Below are 17,654 nucleotides of genomic sequence, written 5' to 3'. Positions count from 1 at the left end.
CAAGAAGACAAGAAGACAAGAAGACAAGAAGACAAGAAGACAAGAAGACAAGAAGACAAGAAGACAAGAAGACAAGAAGACAAGAAGACAAGAAGACAAGAAGACAAGAAGACAAGAAGACAAGAAGACAAGAAGACAAGAAGACAAGAAGACAAGAAGACAAGAAGACAAGAAGACAAGAAGACAAGAAGACAAGAAGACAAGAAGACAAGAAGACAAGAAGACAAGAAGACAAGAAGACAAGAAGACAAGAAGACAAGAAGACAAGAAGACAAGAAGACAAGAAGACAAGAAGACAAGAAGACAAGAAGACAAGAAGACAAGAAGACAAGAAGACAAGAAGACAAGAAGACAAGAAGACAAGAAGACAAGAAGACAAGAAGACAAGAAGACAAGAAGACAAGAAGACAAGAAGACAAGAAGACAAGAAGACAAGAAGACAAGAAGACAAGAAGACAAGAAGACAAGAAGACAAGAAGACAAGAAGACAAGAAGACAAGTAGACAAGAAGACAAGAAGACAAGAAGACAAGAAGACAAGAAGACAAGAAGACAAGAAGACAAGAAGACAAGAAGACAAGAAGACAAGAAGACAAGAAGACAAGAAGACAAGAAGACAAGAAGACAAGAAGACAAGAAGACAAGAAGACAAGAAGACAAGAAGGCAAGAAGACAAGAAGGCAAGAAGACAAGAAGACAAGAAGACAAGAAGACAAGAAGACAAGAAGACAAGAAGACAAGAAGACAAGAAGACAAGAAGACAAGAAGACAAGAAGACAAGAAGACAAGAAGACAAGAAGACAAGAAGACAAGAAGACAAGAAGACAAGAAGACAAGAAGACAAGAAGACAAGAAGACAAGAAGACAAGAAGACCTCTTTATGATTTTGGCCCACAACGAATAGCATTGTGCAGCACGTCAGTTTCATACTAATGACGCGCGCATAAGCAAGTGGAAATCTACGGCCAATCCGGCATCGCAGCACTTGCTTCTTACTGTCTCGCTGAATTCAAGGGGCCAACCAGCTGCCAGAGTGCTGTTCATGAACCACGTAGAGCATGTTTGGGATCTTTCAGAGCTACTTTTATCCCATGGAAGTTTTTTCGTAAATATTCTTTGAAAATTGTAGAAATCGTCTTATTTTTCCACATTTCTTCAAAAAATCAACGTCGCTCATGAACGACCCCTTCATAATGCCACCGGTTGATTGCTCATTACGCCTGGGCTGCACAGTGGACAAAACAAAGAAAACTTTATTGTTTGCTCTCATTGCATTGTCGTCGTCATCATCGTCGTCGCCGTCGTTGTCACCGTTGTGATTCGCGGTCGCGGAACCCGCGGGCGAGAGAGCGCTTAAACGGCTTGAAATCAATTTTTGTGGTCGATTCGTCGTCGCACGCACGGAGACATTTCGCCTTTCTTCTGTTGGCTGCGCTCTCCATACTGGGTTTTCCACCGTGCCGAGCTTTCTTCGTTTGTTCATGTGGAAAAATTGCTCCGATCCAGTTCTTGGACCTCGGGCGTCGCGCGCTGCCTAGAGGGCCCTCGCCGGGCCGCACTTAATAAAATTATGCCCTATCTGTATAAATTGTTCGCAACAGATCTCCCGCTGCTTCAGTAGCGAACAGGCAATAAACAGTTCCGGACCCGGGGTTCTTCCGCTTGGGTCTGCTTCCACACAGTTCAGAATCGACCGTTGGGGAATTGAGAGGCGAGAATGTCGAAAATGGAAAAATCAAGTGCTCGGTCGGCGATGCTTGTGCTGATGGCGGTGATGGTGATAGCGCTGGCTCTTCCAGTGGAATCGAAGGATGTGTTCAAGGACTGTAGTGGAGTGAAGAACTCGATGTACTGCTTCGGGTCGATGATGGTGCAAAACGGACTTAAACGGTTGGCCAGTGAAAAATCTCTGCAAATTGCACCGGGACTTGAGGTTGTGGAGACTACGTCTCAAGAAAGTGCCGATGAGGGTTACCGATCGTTCAACGAGGTTAAAGAAGAAGATACGGGAGTGTTGGCACGGGTCAGCCGGTATTTGGCCAATCATGAACTAAAGATTAATCTCAGCGAAATGATGCGGAAAAATGAACTTCAGAATGTGCTGAAAACCATCCAGGATGATATGGTGGGCGAAATGCAAGGTAAAGTGAATTAGTGTACAGGGGGCTTAATAAATTTACTGTTGTGTCAAAGTTTTATAAGTAAAGTTATTTACGAGACAATACGTTCATTCAAAAAAGGGTGAAATCATCAACCATTCTCCATTGCTCATGTTTGCTTCTTATGCAAACTAAAATTTTATTTGAGTGTTTGGGAAACACGAAGCCTGGTTCACACCCTGCAAACAGGTGTGGATATTGCATGCAGATATTATCAAATTTAAGCTATTTGCACATGAATGACAGTATAATTGGTTTCCTGCCCAATCCCAACAAATTGCACGTTGTGAGGAATTGTGAAGAGTGCTGAAATTATAAGATAACACAGTTTGTACGTTGATTGCTCTGAAGGGCCACTTATGGCGAATTTAAAATTATCTGAAGCAATCAAGTTGATGTTTTGTAAGGTTTCCCGCAATTCTTATTTTTATTATTACTATTTATTAACGACACTTTACCATTATTGTGGCATTCGTGTCATGCAATTCTTATTAGATGCAAACAAATGATGAAGTTGTGTAACATTTTCGTGCAAACATCTGATGTCTGACTCAAAGCTTTACCTTAACATATTTGTAGGCAACAATGACTCAGTTTTTACTTTGAAGTATACACGATTATCACCATAAGAGTTTCATATTTTATTAAACCCATATGTCCACAAACATGCATCTGATTTCAAAAGTTTTAGGTCCGTCTCAAGTAGCTGAAAAAAATCACTCACGCATAACGTATTCAGTTGTTACCAAAGCAACACAACCATCTGACAGAACTAAACAATTCCGATCGGAGCATGTAGATATATTTTCGCAATCCAAATCTCAATTGGCTTCTTTAGCGGTGTTGAGATAACTCCGTATTCTGAATCTGCATGCCAAACTGAGCGGAAATTCAAATTTCCATGAATTTTGGTGCCTGGGAACCTGTTTAAAATCAATTTAAAGATTGTATGGGAGCGATTTGTCGAATCACCTCTCGTCGCATTTTGTTGTGGCCGGAGCTGTCAAGCAGTTGCCCAGCTGTCAAAAGGTGATTTTAAAAAATCTCTTTGAAATAGGTTTTAGGTATCAAAATAAAGTTCTAAAAGTCTGGAAAAAACATAGTGGCTCAGAAAAAGGTGCTCTTTCGTTTAAAATCAAAACATTCATACATTTTCCAAAATAAAAAAAAACTCAATTTGTTCATCAAACACGTATTTCTTCTGTACTTAAAAGCGTGGGTATTCAGCATGACCATGCTGAGGATGACGGGTTCGATTTCCGGTCGGAACTTCCGTTCTGGAAATTTTCTTGATTTCTTTGGCATAGAGTATCTTCGTGTCTGTCACACGACATACACATTAGTATGGGACACGCTTATATGGAAAAAATAAATCCTCGCTCCAGTCGACTTTTTAGATCCCATTTAGGTCCCATATGAACTGTACAAAATTTCAGCGCAATCGGTGAAACTATAATTTAGCGCAAGTGGTTCCAAGTTTTCATAGGATTTACTATGGGAAAAGTTACACTTTCAAATAAAAAATCCCAGAAGTCGCCCCTTGTCTCCATAATTCAAATCGATCAACGCTTCTTGTAGAAAAATTATTTATGAAACTTTCCTTCGAAGACCGCAAAACAATCGGATGCTTGTGGAAAAAGTTATTGATTTATTACCGATTAGTGATCCAACGAACGGCTTTTTGTTTTGCTTTATCAGCAGCACTGCTGTTTTATCATGCAACGGCAGCTGCATGGGGTGGCGGGTGGCATCACCACCCCCAGAAACAGCAGCAGCCACGCAGCAGCTACAGTGCTGCTGATAAAACAAAACAAAAATCCGTTCGTTGGATCACTAATCGGTAATAAATTAATAACTTTTTCCACAAGCATCCGATTGTTTTGCGATCTTCGAAGGAAAGTTTCATAAATGATTTCTCTACGAGAAGCGTTGATCGATTTGAATTATGGAGACAAGGGGCGACTTCTGGGATTTTTAATCTGAAAGTGTAACTTTTCCCATAGTAAATCCTATGAAAACTTTGAACCGCTTGCGCTAAATTATAGTTTCACCGATTGCGCTGAAATTTTGTACAGTTCATATGGGACCTAAATGGAATCAAAAAAGTCGACTGGAGCGAGAATTTGATGTTTGTCCCATACTATTACACATGCAAAACGGTCATTGGCAGAGGAAGCTCTCTGTTAATAACTGTGGAAGTGCTCATATTTTTCTTTGATATTTTTTTATTCGTGAAATTAAACTTTAAACTTCACACGGAAGTGCTCAAAGAACACTACGCTGAAAACCAGGATTTGTCTCAGTTGAGATGGGACGCCCAGATTAAGAAGAAGAGTAATGACCCAGATAATCAAACTCTTATAGAATGATACATTTTCCATTAATTCGAGTGACCAGTGTCATATTTGAAAGATAATTCCAACAATAATGAGTTGGTGTGGTAGAACAGTGGTTTTGTAAATGTGTAACACCATGTTCAACATGTTAGACAGCATTTTAATTTGTCAGTAGTTGTGGAATATCTCGCGTTTTGGACTGCTCTGGTACTGTCTTTGGCAGATTTGCTCAAAAAACTGAAAGTTTCTACATAAAAACCCAGATTAATCCATCTAGTGGTGATAGTGCCTTTCTCGTCGAATATAAACTCAGTAGACCGGGTAGTTTTTGAACCAAAGCACAGTGGATTTTTTTTCTAAGAAAATGTCGTAAAAATGAATATCTCTGGACGCCGCTGGAATATCGTCGATCTTTTTTCGTTAAAATGAAGGTATTTTCAGGGGCAGTCTGTTGTTAGGACATTCGTGCACAGCACGCGATTATTTCTTGCAGTTTTGGTCAAATAAAGGTAGTTTTACCCTATTTTTAGTGGAAAGTAGATATTCATACGTCTATAACTCTGGATTCCGTTGAGATAAATTTCATCTTTTTTCGTTAAAACGAAGGTACTTTCATGGGCAGTCTACTGGTAGGATATTCGTTTACAGCACGCTATTATTTCTTACAGTTTTGGTCAAATAAAGGTAGTTTTACCCTATTTTTAGTGGAAAGTAGATATTCACACGTTTATAACTCTGAATTCCGTTGGGACAAATTCAAACTTTTTTCGTTTAAATGAAGGTATTTTCATAGGCAGTTCGTTGATAGGATATTCGTTTACAGCCCGCGATTATTTCTTGCAGTTTTGGTCAAATAAAGGTAGTTTTACCCTATTTTTAATGGAAAGTAGATATTTATACGTCTATAACTCTGGATTCCGTTGAGATAAATTCAATCTTTTTTCGTTCAAATGAAGGTACTTTCATGGGCAGTTCGTTGATATGATATTCGTTTACATCCCGCTATTATTTCTTGCAGTTTTGCCCAAATAAAGGTAGTTTTACCCTATTTTTAATGGAAAGTAGATATTCATACGTCTATAACTCTGGGTTCCGTTGAGATAAATTTAATCTTTTTTCGATAAAATGAAGGTATTTTCAGGGGCAGTCTGTTGTTAGGACATTCGTTCACAGCACGCGATTATTTCTTGCAGTTTTGGTTAAATAAAGGTAGTTTTACCCTATTTTTAGTGGAAAGTAGATATTCATACGTCTATAACTCTGAATTCCGTTGAGATAAATTCAATGTTTTTTTCGTTAAAATAAAGGTACTTTCATGGGCAGTTCGTAGATAGGATATTCGTTTACAGCCCGCTATTATTTCTTGCAGTTTTGGTTAAATAAAGGTAGTTTTACCCTATTTTTAGTGGAAAATAGATATTCATACCTAGGGGCAAGACACTGTGCAAACGAGAGTAACTCTGAGAAATTCGGAGTAACTCTTTTCACCAATGATCGACGAAATTGGTTGAAAAACACCCCTAAAACTGCATGAAAAGCGAGATATCGGGCAATATTGTTTTGATTTTGCGATAAATCAGGCAACACCCATGTAAAAACGGGAGCAATCCGGAGGAATCCTGAGCAACTCTGTGACGGAAAATGTACTCTCCAGGACAGTGTCTTGCCCCAAGATTCATACGTATATTACTCTGGATTCCGTTGAGACAAATTTTATCTTTTTTTTTGTTAAAATGAAAGTTTTTCCAGGAGCAGTTTGTTTCTTGCAGTTTTGGTCAAATAAAATTAGTGTTATCCTATTTTAGTGCAGTGTTGATATTCATACGTCTATAACTCTGGATTCCGGTGAGATAGAATCAATCTTTTTTATTTGTTAAAATGAAGGTATTTTCACGATATTCGGATATTCGTCCACAGCCCGCAATTTTTTCTTGCAGTTTTAGTCATATAAAGATCAATTAACTTTAATGTTAAGTGGAAAGTAAATTTTCATATGTCCATAACTCGAGATTTTATCGCAATTGCTTATTATTGTTATCTATTTTTTAGGAATAAAACGCGTTTGTACATTCTATTTTTCACGAAATTATCTTCAATTCATTTCGGTCAACATGGTCGTTTGAGTTAATAAATTTAAGTATAACAATATTGCAAAGCATAGTGAACGAACTAGTTAAAGCGAAATTACCCAATGAAAATTACCCATGCAAATATCATTAACTTATCTAAATAATATCCAGAGTTTTAGACGTATAAACATCGCATTACACTAAAAATAGGGTAAAATCACTTTTATTCGACCAAAACTGCAAGAAAAAATCGCGGCTGTGAATGAATATCTTATCAACGAACTGCCCATAAAAATACCTTCATTTTAACGAAAAAAGATTAAATTTATCTCAACGGAATCCAGAGTTATAGACGTATGAATATCAACATTGCACTAAAAAGAGGGTAAAACTACCTTTATTTGACCAAAACTGCAAGAAATAATCGCGGGCTGTAAACGAATATCTTACCAACAGACTGCCTCTGGAAATACCTTCATTTTAACGAAAAAATATTGAATTTATCTCAACGGAATCCAGAGTTATAGCTATATGAATATCTACTTTCCACTGAAAATATGGTAAAACTACCTTTATTTGAACAAAACTGCAAGAAATAATAGCGGGCTGTAAGCGAATATCCTACCAACAGACTGTCCCTGAAAATACCTTCATTTTAACAAAAAATATTAAATTTATCTTAACGGAATCCCAAGTTATAGACGTATGAATATTAACATTGCACTAAAAATAGGGTAAAATCACCTTTATTTGGCCAAAACTGCAAGAAATAATCGCGGGCTACGAATGAATATCCTATCAACGAACAACCCATAAAAATACCTTCATTTTAACGAAAAAAACATTGAATTTATTTCAACGGAATTCAGAGTTATAAACGTATGAATATCTACTCTCCACTAAAAATAGGGTAAAACTACCTTTATTTGGCCAAAACTGTATGAAATAAGCGCGGGTTGTAAACGAATATCCTACCAACGAACTGCCCAAGAAAGTACCTTCATTTTAACGAAAAAAGATTGAATTTATCTCAACGGAATTCAGAGTTATAGATGAATGAATATCTACTTTCCACTAAAAATAGGGTAAATCTACCTTTATTTGACCAAAACTGCAAGAAATAATCGCGTGCTGTGAACGAATGTCCTAATAACAGACTGCCCCTGAAAATACCTTCATCTAATCGAAAAAAGATTGAATTTATCTTAACGGAATCCAGAGTTATAGAAGTATAAATATCTATTTTCCACTAAAAAACTACCTTTATTTGACCAAATCTGCAAGAAATAATAGCGGGCTGTAAACGAATATCCTATCAACGAACTGCCCATGAACGTACCATTCTTTTAACAAAAAAGATTAAATTTATCTCAACGGAATCCCAAGTTATAGACGTATGATCAACATTGTACTAAAAATAGGGTAAAATCACCTTTATTTGACCAAAATTGCAAGAAATAATCGCGTGCTGTGAACGAATACCCTACCATCAAATTGCCCATGATAAAATCTTCATTTTAACGAAAAAAGATCGACGATATTCCAGCGGCGTCCAGAGATATTCAATTTTACGACATTTTCTTAGAAAAAAATCCACTGTGCAAAGCTTTGCGATTCCTTTTAGCGTCCAAAATAACTGTGCAAAATTTGGGAGCGATTGGTTGCATCCCCGTATACAGCTTTGTGATTTAAATTCGTATGTAATTTAGAATAAGAAAACTTACCTAATTTTTCGCATTTCGCAAAACTTTTCCGAAGGCCGCAAAGTGATCCGACGTTTAGTTACATGGTTTTAGACAAAACAAATTCAACTTATGAGTAAAACGCAAAAAAAAACGTTTTCCCATACTGAATTCCAAACAAATTTCAATCGCAATGCGGATTACGGGTACGCAACTATTCGCTTTCACATTTTGCACAGTTGTTTTGGACGCAATTATAGATTGAAAAAGCTTTGTCCCGGGTTGGTCCGCTCAAATTTTAATTTTCGCCATAGAAAATTGACCCACTCTAATACCCACTTTCCGTCAACGCAATCAATCTTTCCTTAGAATCAGTGATCATCCCCAAATATCTGTGCTTTGGTTACGAACGGGAAGGATGCAACTATCGTAACAGCAGTCTGGGACTGTACTACCAGCGAATTTGTGCGACTTGCTTAATGCTAATGATCTTTCGGTCGACTCAAGTCGAAACGTTTCTGAATCCTGAGAAAAAAAGTTCTGCACGCTTTAGGATATATTTTATTATCGTTGGTTACAAGATTTATGTAAAATTTGCCAAAAAATGCAAGAACTTTGAATTGCCTATCCTAAATCCCATCAAAATTTCAACTACATTACAGAGCACGCCCTCCAGTCGCATCAACATTTTGCGCAGTAATTTTAGACGCAGAAGGGGATTGAAAACACTTTGTTCGGGGCTGATGCGATTAAATTTCAATTTTCCCATACAACAATGACCTATCCTACATGGGGCTGTCCATAAACCACGTGGTCATTTTTTTTGGGACTTTTCAACCACCCCCCCCCCACGCGTGGTCATTAGTCAAAACAAAATTTTTTATTTGTCCATACAAAATGGTCATTGGCCGAACCCCCCTCCCCCTCTTGACCACGTGGTTTATGGACAGCCCCCATCTATCTAAAACGGTGTGGTTTGATGAAATCGCTTTAGTTTTTTTCTGGTTTCTGGATCCCTCATACATATCTATTACTTGCATTGAAAACCATTCATAAAGTTATCGAAAAAGCCGCGATTTCATGTGTCGCATGTTTGGGTTTGGTTCTCTTCAACATTTGACCACTTCCGTAGGGACACCCAGAACTGTTTCAGAGATACTACTATTTTCCCAAATATCTGAGATTGTTTTTCTTGCTGATCGTTCATCAGGTTACCTAAAAAGCCAGACTGTTTCAGAGATACTACTATTTTCCCAAATATCTGAGATTGTTTTTCTTGCTGATCGTTCATCAGGTTACCTAAAAAGCCAATTGATGTTTCATATTGGTTTGGTTCTTTTTTACATTCGGCCAGTTTCGGTGAGACACCCGAAACCGGTTGCAGAACTCTACCAGTTGTCCCAAATATGGTCTGAAGCAATTTTTTGCCAACCGTTATCAGGTTATCTTAACAGCAGCAATTTGACGTGCTGCATGCATGGTGTTGGTTCACTTTTGTATTTGGAAACTTTCAGTAGGACACCTGGAACCGTTTCCGGAACATTACCGGTTCATAATTGGTCTGAGACTAATTTGCTGCTTTCCGTTCATCAAGTTAGAGTAAAAGTGGTGATTTGATGTGTCGCACGCATAGGCTGTGTATACTTTTATATTTGGCCACTTTCGGCGGGACAACAGGAACTGGTTCCGGAGCACTACCTGTTTATATATGGTCTGATCTTATGTTCCTGCTTTCCGTTCATCAAGTTATAGTGAAAGCGGTGATTTGATGTGTCGCACGCATGGGTTCAGCCCACTTTTATATTTGGTTTGGCAGGACACCCGGAGGCGGTTCCGAAGCACTACCGATTCATGTATGGTCAAAGACTATTTTCCTGCTCACTGTTAATCAGGTTATAGGAAAAGCTGCGATTTGATGTGTCGCATGCATGCGTTTGGTCCACTTTTATATTTGGCCACTTCCGACGGGACACCTGCAACCGGTTCCGGAACAGTACCAATTCATAAATGGTGTGAGACTAATTTCCTGCTTTGGGGCTGTCCATAAACCACGTGGTCATGAGGGGGGGGAGGTTCGGCCAATGACCATTTTGTATGGACGAAAAAAAAATTTTGTATGGACAAATGACCACGCGGGGGGGGGGGGGGGGGGGTTGGTAAGTCCCAAAAAAATGACCACGTGGTTTATGGACAGCCCCTTTACATTCATGAAGTTATAATAAAAGCGGCGATCTGATGTGTCGCATCCATCGAGTAGGTCCACTTTTATATTATGCCACTTGTGGCGGCGCGACGCCCGGAACCGGTTCCGGAACACAACCGGTTCAGATATGGTCTAAGACGATTTGCCTGCTAACCATTCATCAGGTTGTACGAAAAGCGGCGATTTGATGTGTCGCATGCATGGGTTTGGTTCTCTTCAATATTTGGCCACTTCCGGCGGGACACCCGGAACCGGTTCCAGAACACAATCGGCTCAGATATAGTCTGAGACTTTTTTCCTGCTTACCGTTCATCGGATAATCAAAAATGTCGTGGTTTGATGGGTCGCATGCATGGGTTTGTTGCATTTTCATATGAGTCGTTTGGATTAACGCCATTCGGCCGAATGTCATCTGGCCATAAGGAAGTTTGACCGAATGTCATTTGGCCGAATTATGATTCAAAGAATTCAGAGGCATTTTTTGACATTTCAACTAACAATATGATCATCAGAAATATTTCTGACTTTTTATCGTAAGCTATTCTTTCTAGTTTTGCCATTCAGGAATATGTAGGTGATGAAACAGCCTACATTTTATCAAAGATTTTTTCCTGTAGTTGTCACGAAAGGGGTATTCTTGCAGGAATTCCTTTGATGAGTTTCTCAAGAATTTATCAGAGAGTACTTCTAAAAATCATCCAGGTATCACTTTAGAAAGCATTTATTTGGAAATATCAGCAAATAAGAAGAGATTATCTCCAGGAATTTTTAAGTGACGAAAAATTAAAAATTAGCTACGAGAATCACTAATTCACCACCCCGATGAACAAAATAATTAATCAGACTCCGACAGTTCAATGTAGAAAATTTGCCGAAGAATGATAATACCGATTAACGTTGGGCAAAGTCAAATAACATCGTTTGATTTCCTCAAGAGACTGCTTAGCCGGTTACGTAGCATAGGAATTTTTATAAGTCGTTTTTAGAATCTAAAATAATCTCAAGAGCATAATATTGAAATTTTAACGAGGAGTTCGTTCAGGTATTCCTTAGCAAATTCCTCGAAAGATATTACTATAGATGATCGTGCATGTATGCTTTTATGTATTTCTTCAAACATTTCTGAAAGAATTGCTACAGAAGTTTTTTTTGGAATTTGTCCAGGAAATTTCTTAAGAAATTCTTCAGTTGATTGTTTAAGAAATTCCTCTAGAGATTTCCTAAAAGAATTCAAAAATTTTTATATGGGCTCTTCAGTTGAATTCCTGTGAGATCTCAGGAAGTACGATTGCATGAATCACTAGAGGAAGATCTGAAGAAATTTCAGGCAAGTTCTTGAAAGAATCTCAGTAGCGGGAAAAACAGCTTGGGAAACATTGTGTGGAATTCTGTAAAAAAAATCCTGGAATTCGTAGGAAAATTTCTAGATGAATGCTTTAAAAAAATGTATGATTTTCTTGAATTATACGTGGACCAATTTGGGTCTCCAGTGGTTAAGACTTAGGATCGCCAATCCGAAGACGGCGGGTTCGATTCCCGTTCCGGTCGGGAACATTTTCTCGACTCCCTGGGCATAGTGTATCATTGTGCTTGCCTCACAATATACAAATTCATGCAATGGCAGGGAAAGAAAGCCCTTCAATTATTAACTGTGGAAGTGATCAAAGAACACTAAGTTGAAGCGAGGCAGGCCAAGTCCCAGTTGGGACGTAGAGTCATAAAGAAGAAGAAGAAGTCTTAAATTCCGGATGGTGAACGTTTTACGGAATTTGAGGAATTTCTGTAAGAATCCCAGAAGGCGTCTCAGCAGGAATTCTTATAGCAGGAGTAACTAGAAAAATCCATGCTGGAATTTTTAGAGGGATCATAGCAGGAATCCACGAAAAAATAGAAGAAATTCTTGAAAAAATCCTTGGAGAAAGCTCGGGAAGTTTTGCAAAACGAATTTCTGGTGGAATCTCATGAAGAACTCCTGCAGGAATCCAAGCAGATAATACTTGAAGAATACGTGCAGAAATTACTGGAGGAAACCAGTCTGGAATTCCTGAAGAAACTCTAGCACTTTTTTTTTAAGAATCACTGTATGAACTCCTTGAAGAATCCGTAGACAAAATCTGTAGAGGAATTCCCTTAGCAATCCTTGTACATAGAAACCTTTGGAGTAATCATAGGAGATTCTGAAAAAATTTAAGGGGGAATTCCTGTAGAAAGCTCATCATAATGTAGTGGGTGTAACAGTGATACCTAGGTGAATTCATGGGTCTGTTTCAGCAAGCATTCTTGGAAAAAGTGGAGCGTACCTGGTGTGATGGTTAGAACACTTGACTATCACGCCGAGGACCTGGGATCGAATCCCACTCCCGACAAACTCACAAAATGTGGGTTCTTCCTTCGGAAGGGAAGTTAAGCGTGGGTCCCGAGATGAACTAGCCTAGGGCTGAAAATCTCGTTAATACAGATAAAAAAATTCTTGGAAAAATCCTATCAGGAAAATCTGAAAAAAAAAAATCGGGAAGGAATTTCTGGAGGCATATGAGACGTTTTTCCTTGACTGCCGTTTTACGCTCAATTGTCCCATGTTATATGAGAATCCCATATAACATGGGACAACTATGCGTAGAACGGCAGTTGAAGAATCATTAAAAAATCTTTGAAGAAATTCCTGGAGTTATTTCTGGAAAGATCCCATCTGAAACTCCTGGAGAAATTTCAAATTCCCATGGAAATCGCAGCAGAAATAACTGAAACAATTTCAGTTAACGTTTCTTAGTGTGTCAAAAAAGAATCATTGAGAAAAAAATCTCTGAATGAACTTCTTAGTGATCATTGAACAATTACTGGAGAAACCACAGGGGAGCATATCTGCCGAAATTCTATCAACAGCTGCTGAATGAATCCCCCAGCTTGGATTCAATATGAATAAAGTTCTTAAAAATGAATCCAGCTACCTGAGGCTGGGAGAGTATGAAACTTAATCATGATGCTCTTCGAGGCAAATAGTTTTTATGAAATAAGTATGATACAATTTGAATAATATCTCAGTTAAACAGACGTAACATTTGAAATATATCCAGCTCAAGTTTTACGTTTTTGCACTAAGTAGTGGCTCCTACTTCATGGTTGGCCAGACCTCATAATTCTAATATTCAGCGTTTTGTGTTCCAGTGACTATGATTTCAATCAAAAATAATAAATGTTTTGTGTCTATTTGTCTGTTGTAACGTATTTATTGTAAAAGTTCTGTGGAAGACCATGGAACTAACATATTTTTGAAACATACAAAGTACATCCAAAATTATAAAAAAAAAAAACAACACAAGGGTTGAATAGTCCTGGCAGGTGAATAAAGCCTGTATCCGAAATATTCGGGACACATAAATACAGCTGTAACTCTGCAATAAATACATTTAAATGACTCAAATTTTGCCAAATAACATCTTAAGATGTGTTTATTTCACCTACACAATTTCACGTGAATCGGTGCAGTACTTTTTGTTGTAGCAATAAAAGAGCAGAATGTGCGCCATTGAATTTTGTACAGCACCTAGTTTTGCTTGTCAGCGCTGTATCTTCCGAATTTGGCAAATGGCTGAAATTTTGAACACAATCCTCTCAATCTAGATTTATCGCATAGGCAAAATTTCAAAACAATCGATGCACTATCAACAATTTTATAGTCGAAACATGTATTGAGACTGAACGTGATTTTAGTCCCTCAGACAGCAATTAGTCAGCACCCTTTATTGTTTCGATTGTACTATTGAAAGTACTATATCAATAATCATCAAATTTTGCAGGCATAATATACACATAATCAACTATCTTCTGTGAAAATTTCATGAAAATTGACAGAGAAATTCAAAAGGTATGAATAGGCAACCATCGCACATGAAAAACACGAAAAAAAATTCCCAACACTCACCTCTATCAACAGCAGTAGCTGTCAAACCAATTGATCAAAGTTGATGAAATTTTGCAAGAAAGTGTCTCTATAAGTATCATAACTGGTAACGAAACTTCATAATTACCATCACAGAACTTTGAACTGTAGCGTAAAAGAATCATTCATTATGCGAATGAAAATTGGTCATGATTGTTCAAAATGCTTAAAACCACGTCTATTTGTTTTTCATCCACATTTAAAAGTAATGCATCGATTTTTATGAAATTTGGCACAAATAATGTACATACACCAAACAGTTCTCAGCCAATTATTTGGCCTATTTTGCCGATTCATCACAGAGCTACAGCCGTACTTCTTTGTCCCGATTATTGCGGATACAGACTTTAGCACGAACTTAGGGCTATTTTTTTTAAAGTACTTAAAAAACAAATTTAGTGAATTTGTTTTTCTTTCGACACAGTGTAACCTCGATATTTGAAACGTAACGAAAACAAAAGCTCAGATTCGTTATTTCAAGGGGGGGAAATGGGGTTTTTTAATTATGTTATATTTTTATTAGAAGCTACTTGTTGGGTTGTCACCACTTAATTAGTACTATGTACAGCATGGTTTCCCAAACTGTGGGTCGCGACCCCCCAGGGGGGTCACCAGCCTTCATCCAGGGGGTCGCGAGAGACAGTAAAATATTTTACTGTAACGGCGCTGCCATAGTGCCGCTTCAAAGTGAGAGTGGGAGTGCGCGTCCAAAGGATTTTCGTGGATTTGCTGTTGTTGATATTCTTTTTTAGGGCTTCGCATAAGCGCACTCTCACTCTCACGCGTAACTATAACGGTACCCTAACAGACAACAAATGAAGGAATTTTTATGGGGGTCGCGAAAACTACGTCTACTGGCAAAAGGGGGTCGCGCGACCTGAAAGTTTGGGAACCTATGGTACAAGATTTAAATCATTTCATTTCACAATTTTTTGAATTGTGTGTGGAAAGAGTCTACAGAGAGCAAAGAAGGGGAGCTGGTATAGCGGTCTACGTAGTTTATCGAATTTACCTAATATGCGTCAGTATATAAATCTTTCAGTACACTTGGTCGGTCTACAAGATAGCAAAGATGTCTAATCACTAAGAAAATGTGCCAACTCGCAGATGATGTAAGACACCAACGAGTTTACGAGTTCAATACATACATCGAGCGAGTTCCAAGCATTACTTTTCTGGTGACTTTTCCACTGTCTACCAGAGTTAGCCTCATAAGAGGTAAAAGTAAATTTCCCCAATGCTCTCTTCCGGGCAACACAATAGACGTAAGGGGCTGTCCATAAACCACGTGGTCATTTTTTTGGGACTTCTCAACCACCCCCCCCCCCCCCGCGTGGTCATTAGTCCATACAAAAAATTTTATTCGTCCATACAAAATGCTCATTGGCCGAACTCCCCCCCCCCCCCCCCTCATGACCACGTGGTTTATGGACAGCCCCTAATTGCCTGAATTTGAAGAATGATGATTTAATTATCCATGTAGGGTATTGGTTCCCTTCTTAAGCATGTGGCTCCCATTTTCATCCTACGAAAAACAAAGGATATAAGCGCTATTTGTTTTGTTTCTTATTTTTGTATTTTTTGTTAGAAGTGAGCACCCATGAAAACAAAAAGAACGGAATCAATCGGTGCCGTAATCGCTTGTTTTCGAATAGGATGAATATGGGAGCGTGAGGTTAATGATGGAACACGTACCCTATGATGTCTCCATTCCATTGCATTTTCTTCAGATACCGTTCCCTATAATTAGGTAATTGAACTGAAGACGAGACTGTCATCTACGTTGCATCCCCTGTGGGCTGCATGGAAAATGTTTGTCTTGCCATTGCTTCCGCATTCGTCCGATATTATGTATGGGCGCACAAGCGTTCCAGCTGTTGCATTGCAAAATAGAGTGTGCAATAAAACTGCATCATCAATGTTGATACTATTTACCAGAGATTTTCTGATCCTCATTCAACTTTTTTTCCAGCATGGCACCAACCAAAAATATCGATTTTTCCCTTGGAGTTTTTTTGCTGCTGCTGAGTGCAACCTCTTTGGTCTGAAAAAAAAATGTAACTCGGTTTTCGTCAGCTGGGCCAGAAGTTTAACCCATTCTTTTCGGTCAAAGCAAAGCATTAATTAGTCTCATCATGCATATTTCAAACTGTTAAACTTTTTCCAAATTGGACGCTACCATTGCAATAGATCGTAATTGCTTCTGGAAACAAAACCTGTGAATTTCAAGTACAAAACACGAATCATAGATTGATATGCAGCTGTTGGGTTCAAAAGCAGTTACGCCTTTTTCAGAAAACGGAGCCAAATTATCCGTTTTTCATTATCATTTCCTTCATTTACATCGTTTCATTCTTTTTATCATTCGCCCATTTCCAGAAAAAAGCGTCTATTTACTCTCTCATTAGCCATATAATCGCTGAGTGAATTTGCCAGACCTTTTCTTGCTCCGAGATTATGATTCTATTGTTAACGTTCCATGAAAAGATTATACTGCTTTTGAAAGCATTCAGACGTATTTTCCCCTCTTCATCCTATTCCACAGAAGCTCGCAAAAAGGATAAGGGTGGCATGGGAGCCATTCTGATGATGGGAGTAATGATGAGCAAAATGCTAGGAGCGCTCGGCTTCGGAGGTGTGGCGATGCTGGCAATGAAGGCGCTCGGTGTATCGATGATGGCTCTGCTGCTGTCTGGTATTCTGGGACTGAAGAAGCTGACCGAAGGCGGTGGAGACCACAAGGGCCGACACAATCAGGACGTCGATTTCCAGGTGTTTTCCGGGGATCCCTCGGGAAACTATGAGAGCCATCAGGACGGGTCCGGACATCGTCGGATTTCGAATTTGGCCTACCGGGGGTGGAGCGACGAATATCAACGGGTATGAAAAGTTGAGAGTTAGCACTGAATTGGTGCACGATAGTATTGAGAGTTAATGTGAGAACTGATAATTTATTGACACTTTGTTATTTATTTTAGAATTATTTTGGCAGTATAATTTATAATTCAGATCTAGTTTCTTCTCATATTTAATATCACATTCCCGAGGGAGCCACTTGAAAAACTCGAGTAAACAAATAGGCTGAGTATAACAATGTAACCTATGGAAGCTTTATCGCTGGAACAGTAGAGTAAATTTTAGGGAACGAGATTAACATTTTATCTTGATTTCCACGAAAAGCACAGAAAAGTAAATTTGATTGGATGGAGCAGCCAGCATGTGCATGTTTTACGCTAGCTGCCGTGACCATCAGAATATATTATATG

At 38.5% G+C, this 17,654-nt stretch overlaps 1 protein-coding gene across 1 annotated transcript; it reads left to right on the top strand.

Moving 5' to 3' along the window:
* The first annotated feature begins 1,299 nt into the window (after window positions 1–1,299).
* LOC109403608 (uncharacterized) lies at window positions 1,300–17,396 on the top strand. Its single transcript, XM_062849661.1, has 2 exons — window positions 1,300–2,140; window positions 16,934–17,396. The coding sequence occupies exons 1-2, from the start codon at window positions 1,717–1,719 to the stop codon at window positions 17,272–17,274; spliced, it is 765 nt and encodes a 254-aa protein (XP_062705645.1). The 5' UTR covers window positions 1,300–1,716; the 3' UTR covers window positions 17,275–17,396.
* Window positions 17,397–17,654: the final 258 nt, after the last annotated feature.

Source organism: Aedes albopictus, chromosome 1 (genome assembly GCF_035046485.1).
Source record: "Aedes albopictus strain Foshan chromosome 1, AalbF5, whole genome shotgun sequence".
Lineage (NCBI taxonomy): Eukaryota > Metazoa > Arthropoda > Insecta > Diptera > Culicidae > Aedes > Aedes albopictus.
This window is presented reverse-complemented; position numbering and strand designations above follow the sequence as displayed.

Bases quoted from the DNA above. Each gene is read 5' to 3' on its own strand.
- LOC109403608 (XM_062849661.1), top strand. From the start codon at position 1,717: ATGTCGAAAATGGAAAAATCAAGTGCTCGGTCGGCGATGCTTGTGCTG. The intron at 2,141-16,933 runs GTAAAGTGAATT...CCTATTCCACAG, and splicing joins TATGGTGGGCGAAATGCAAG to AAGCTCGCAAAAAGGATAAG.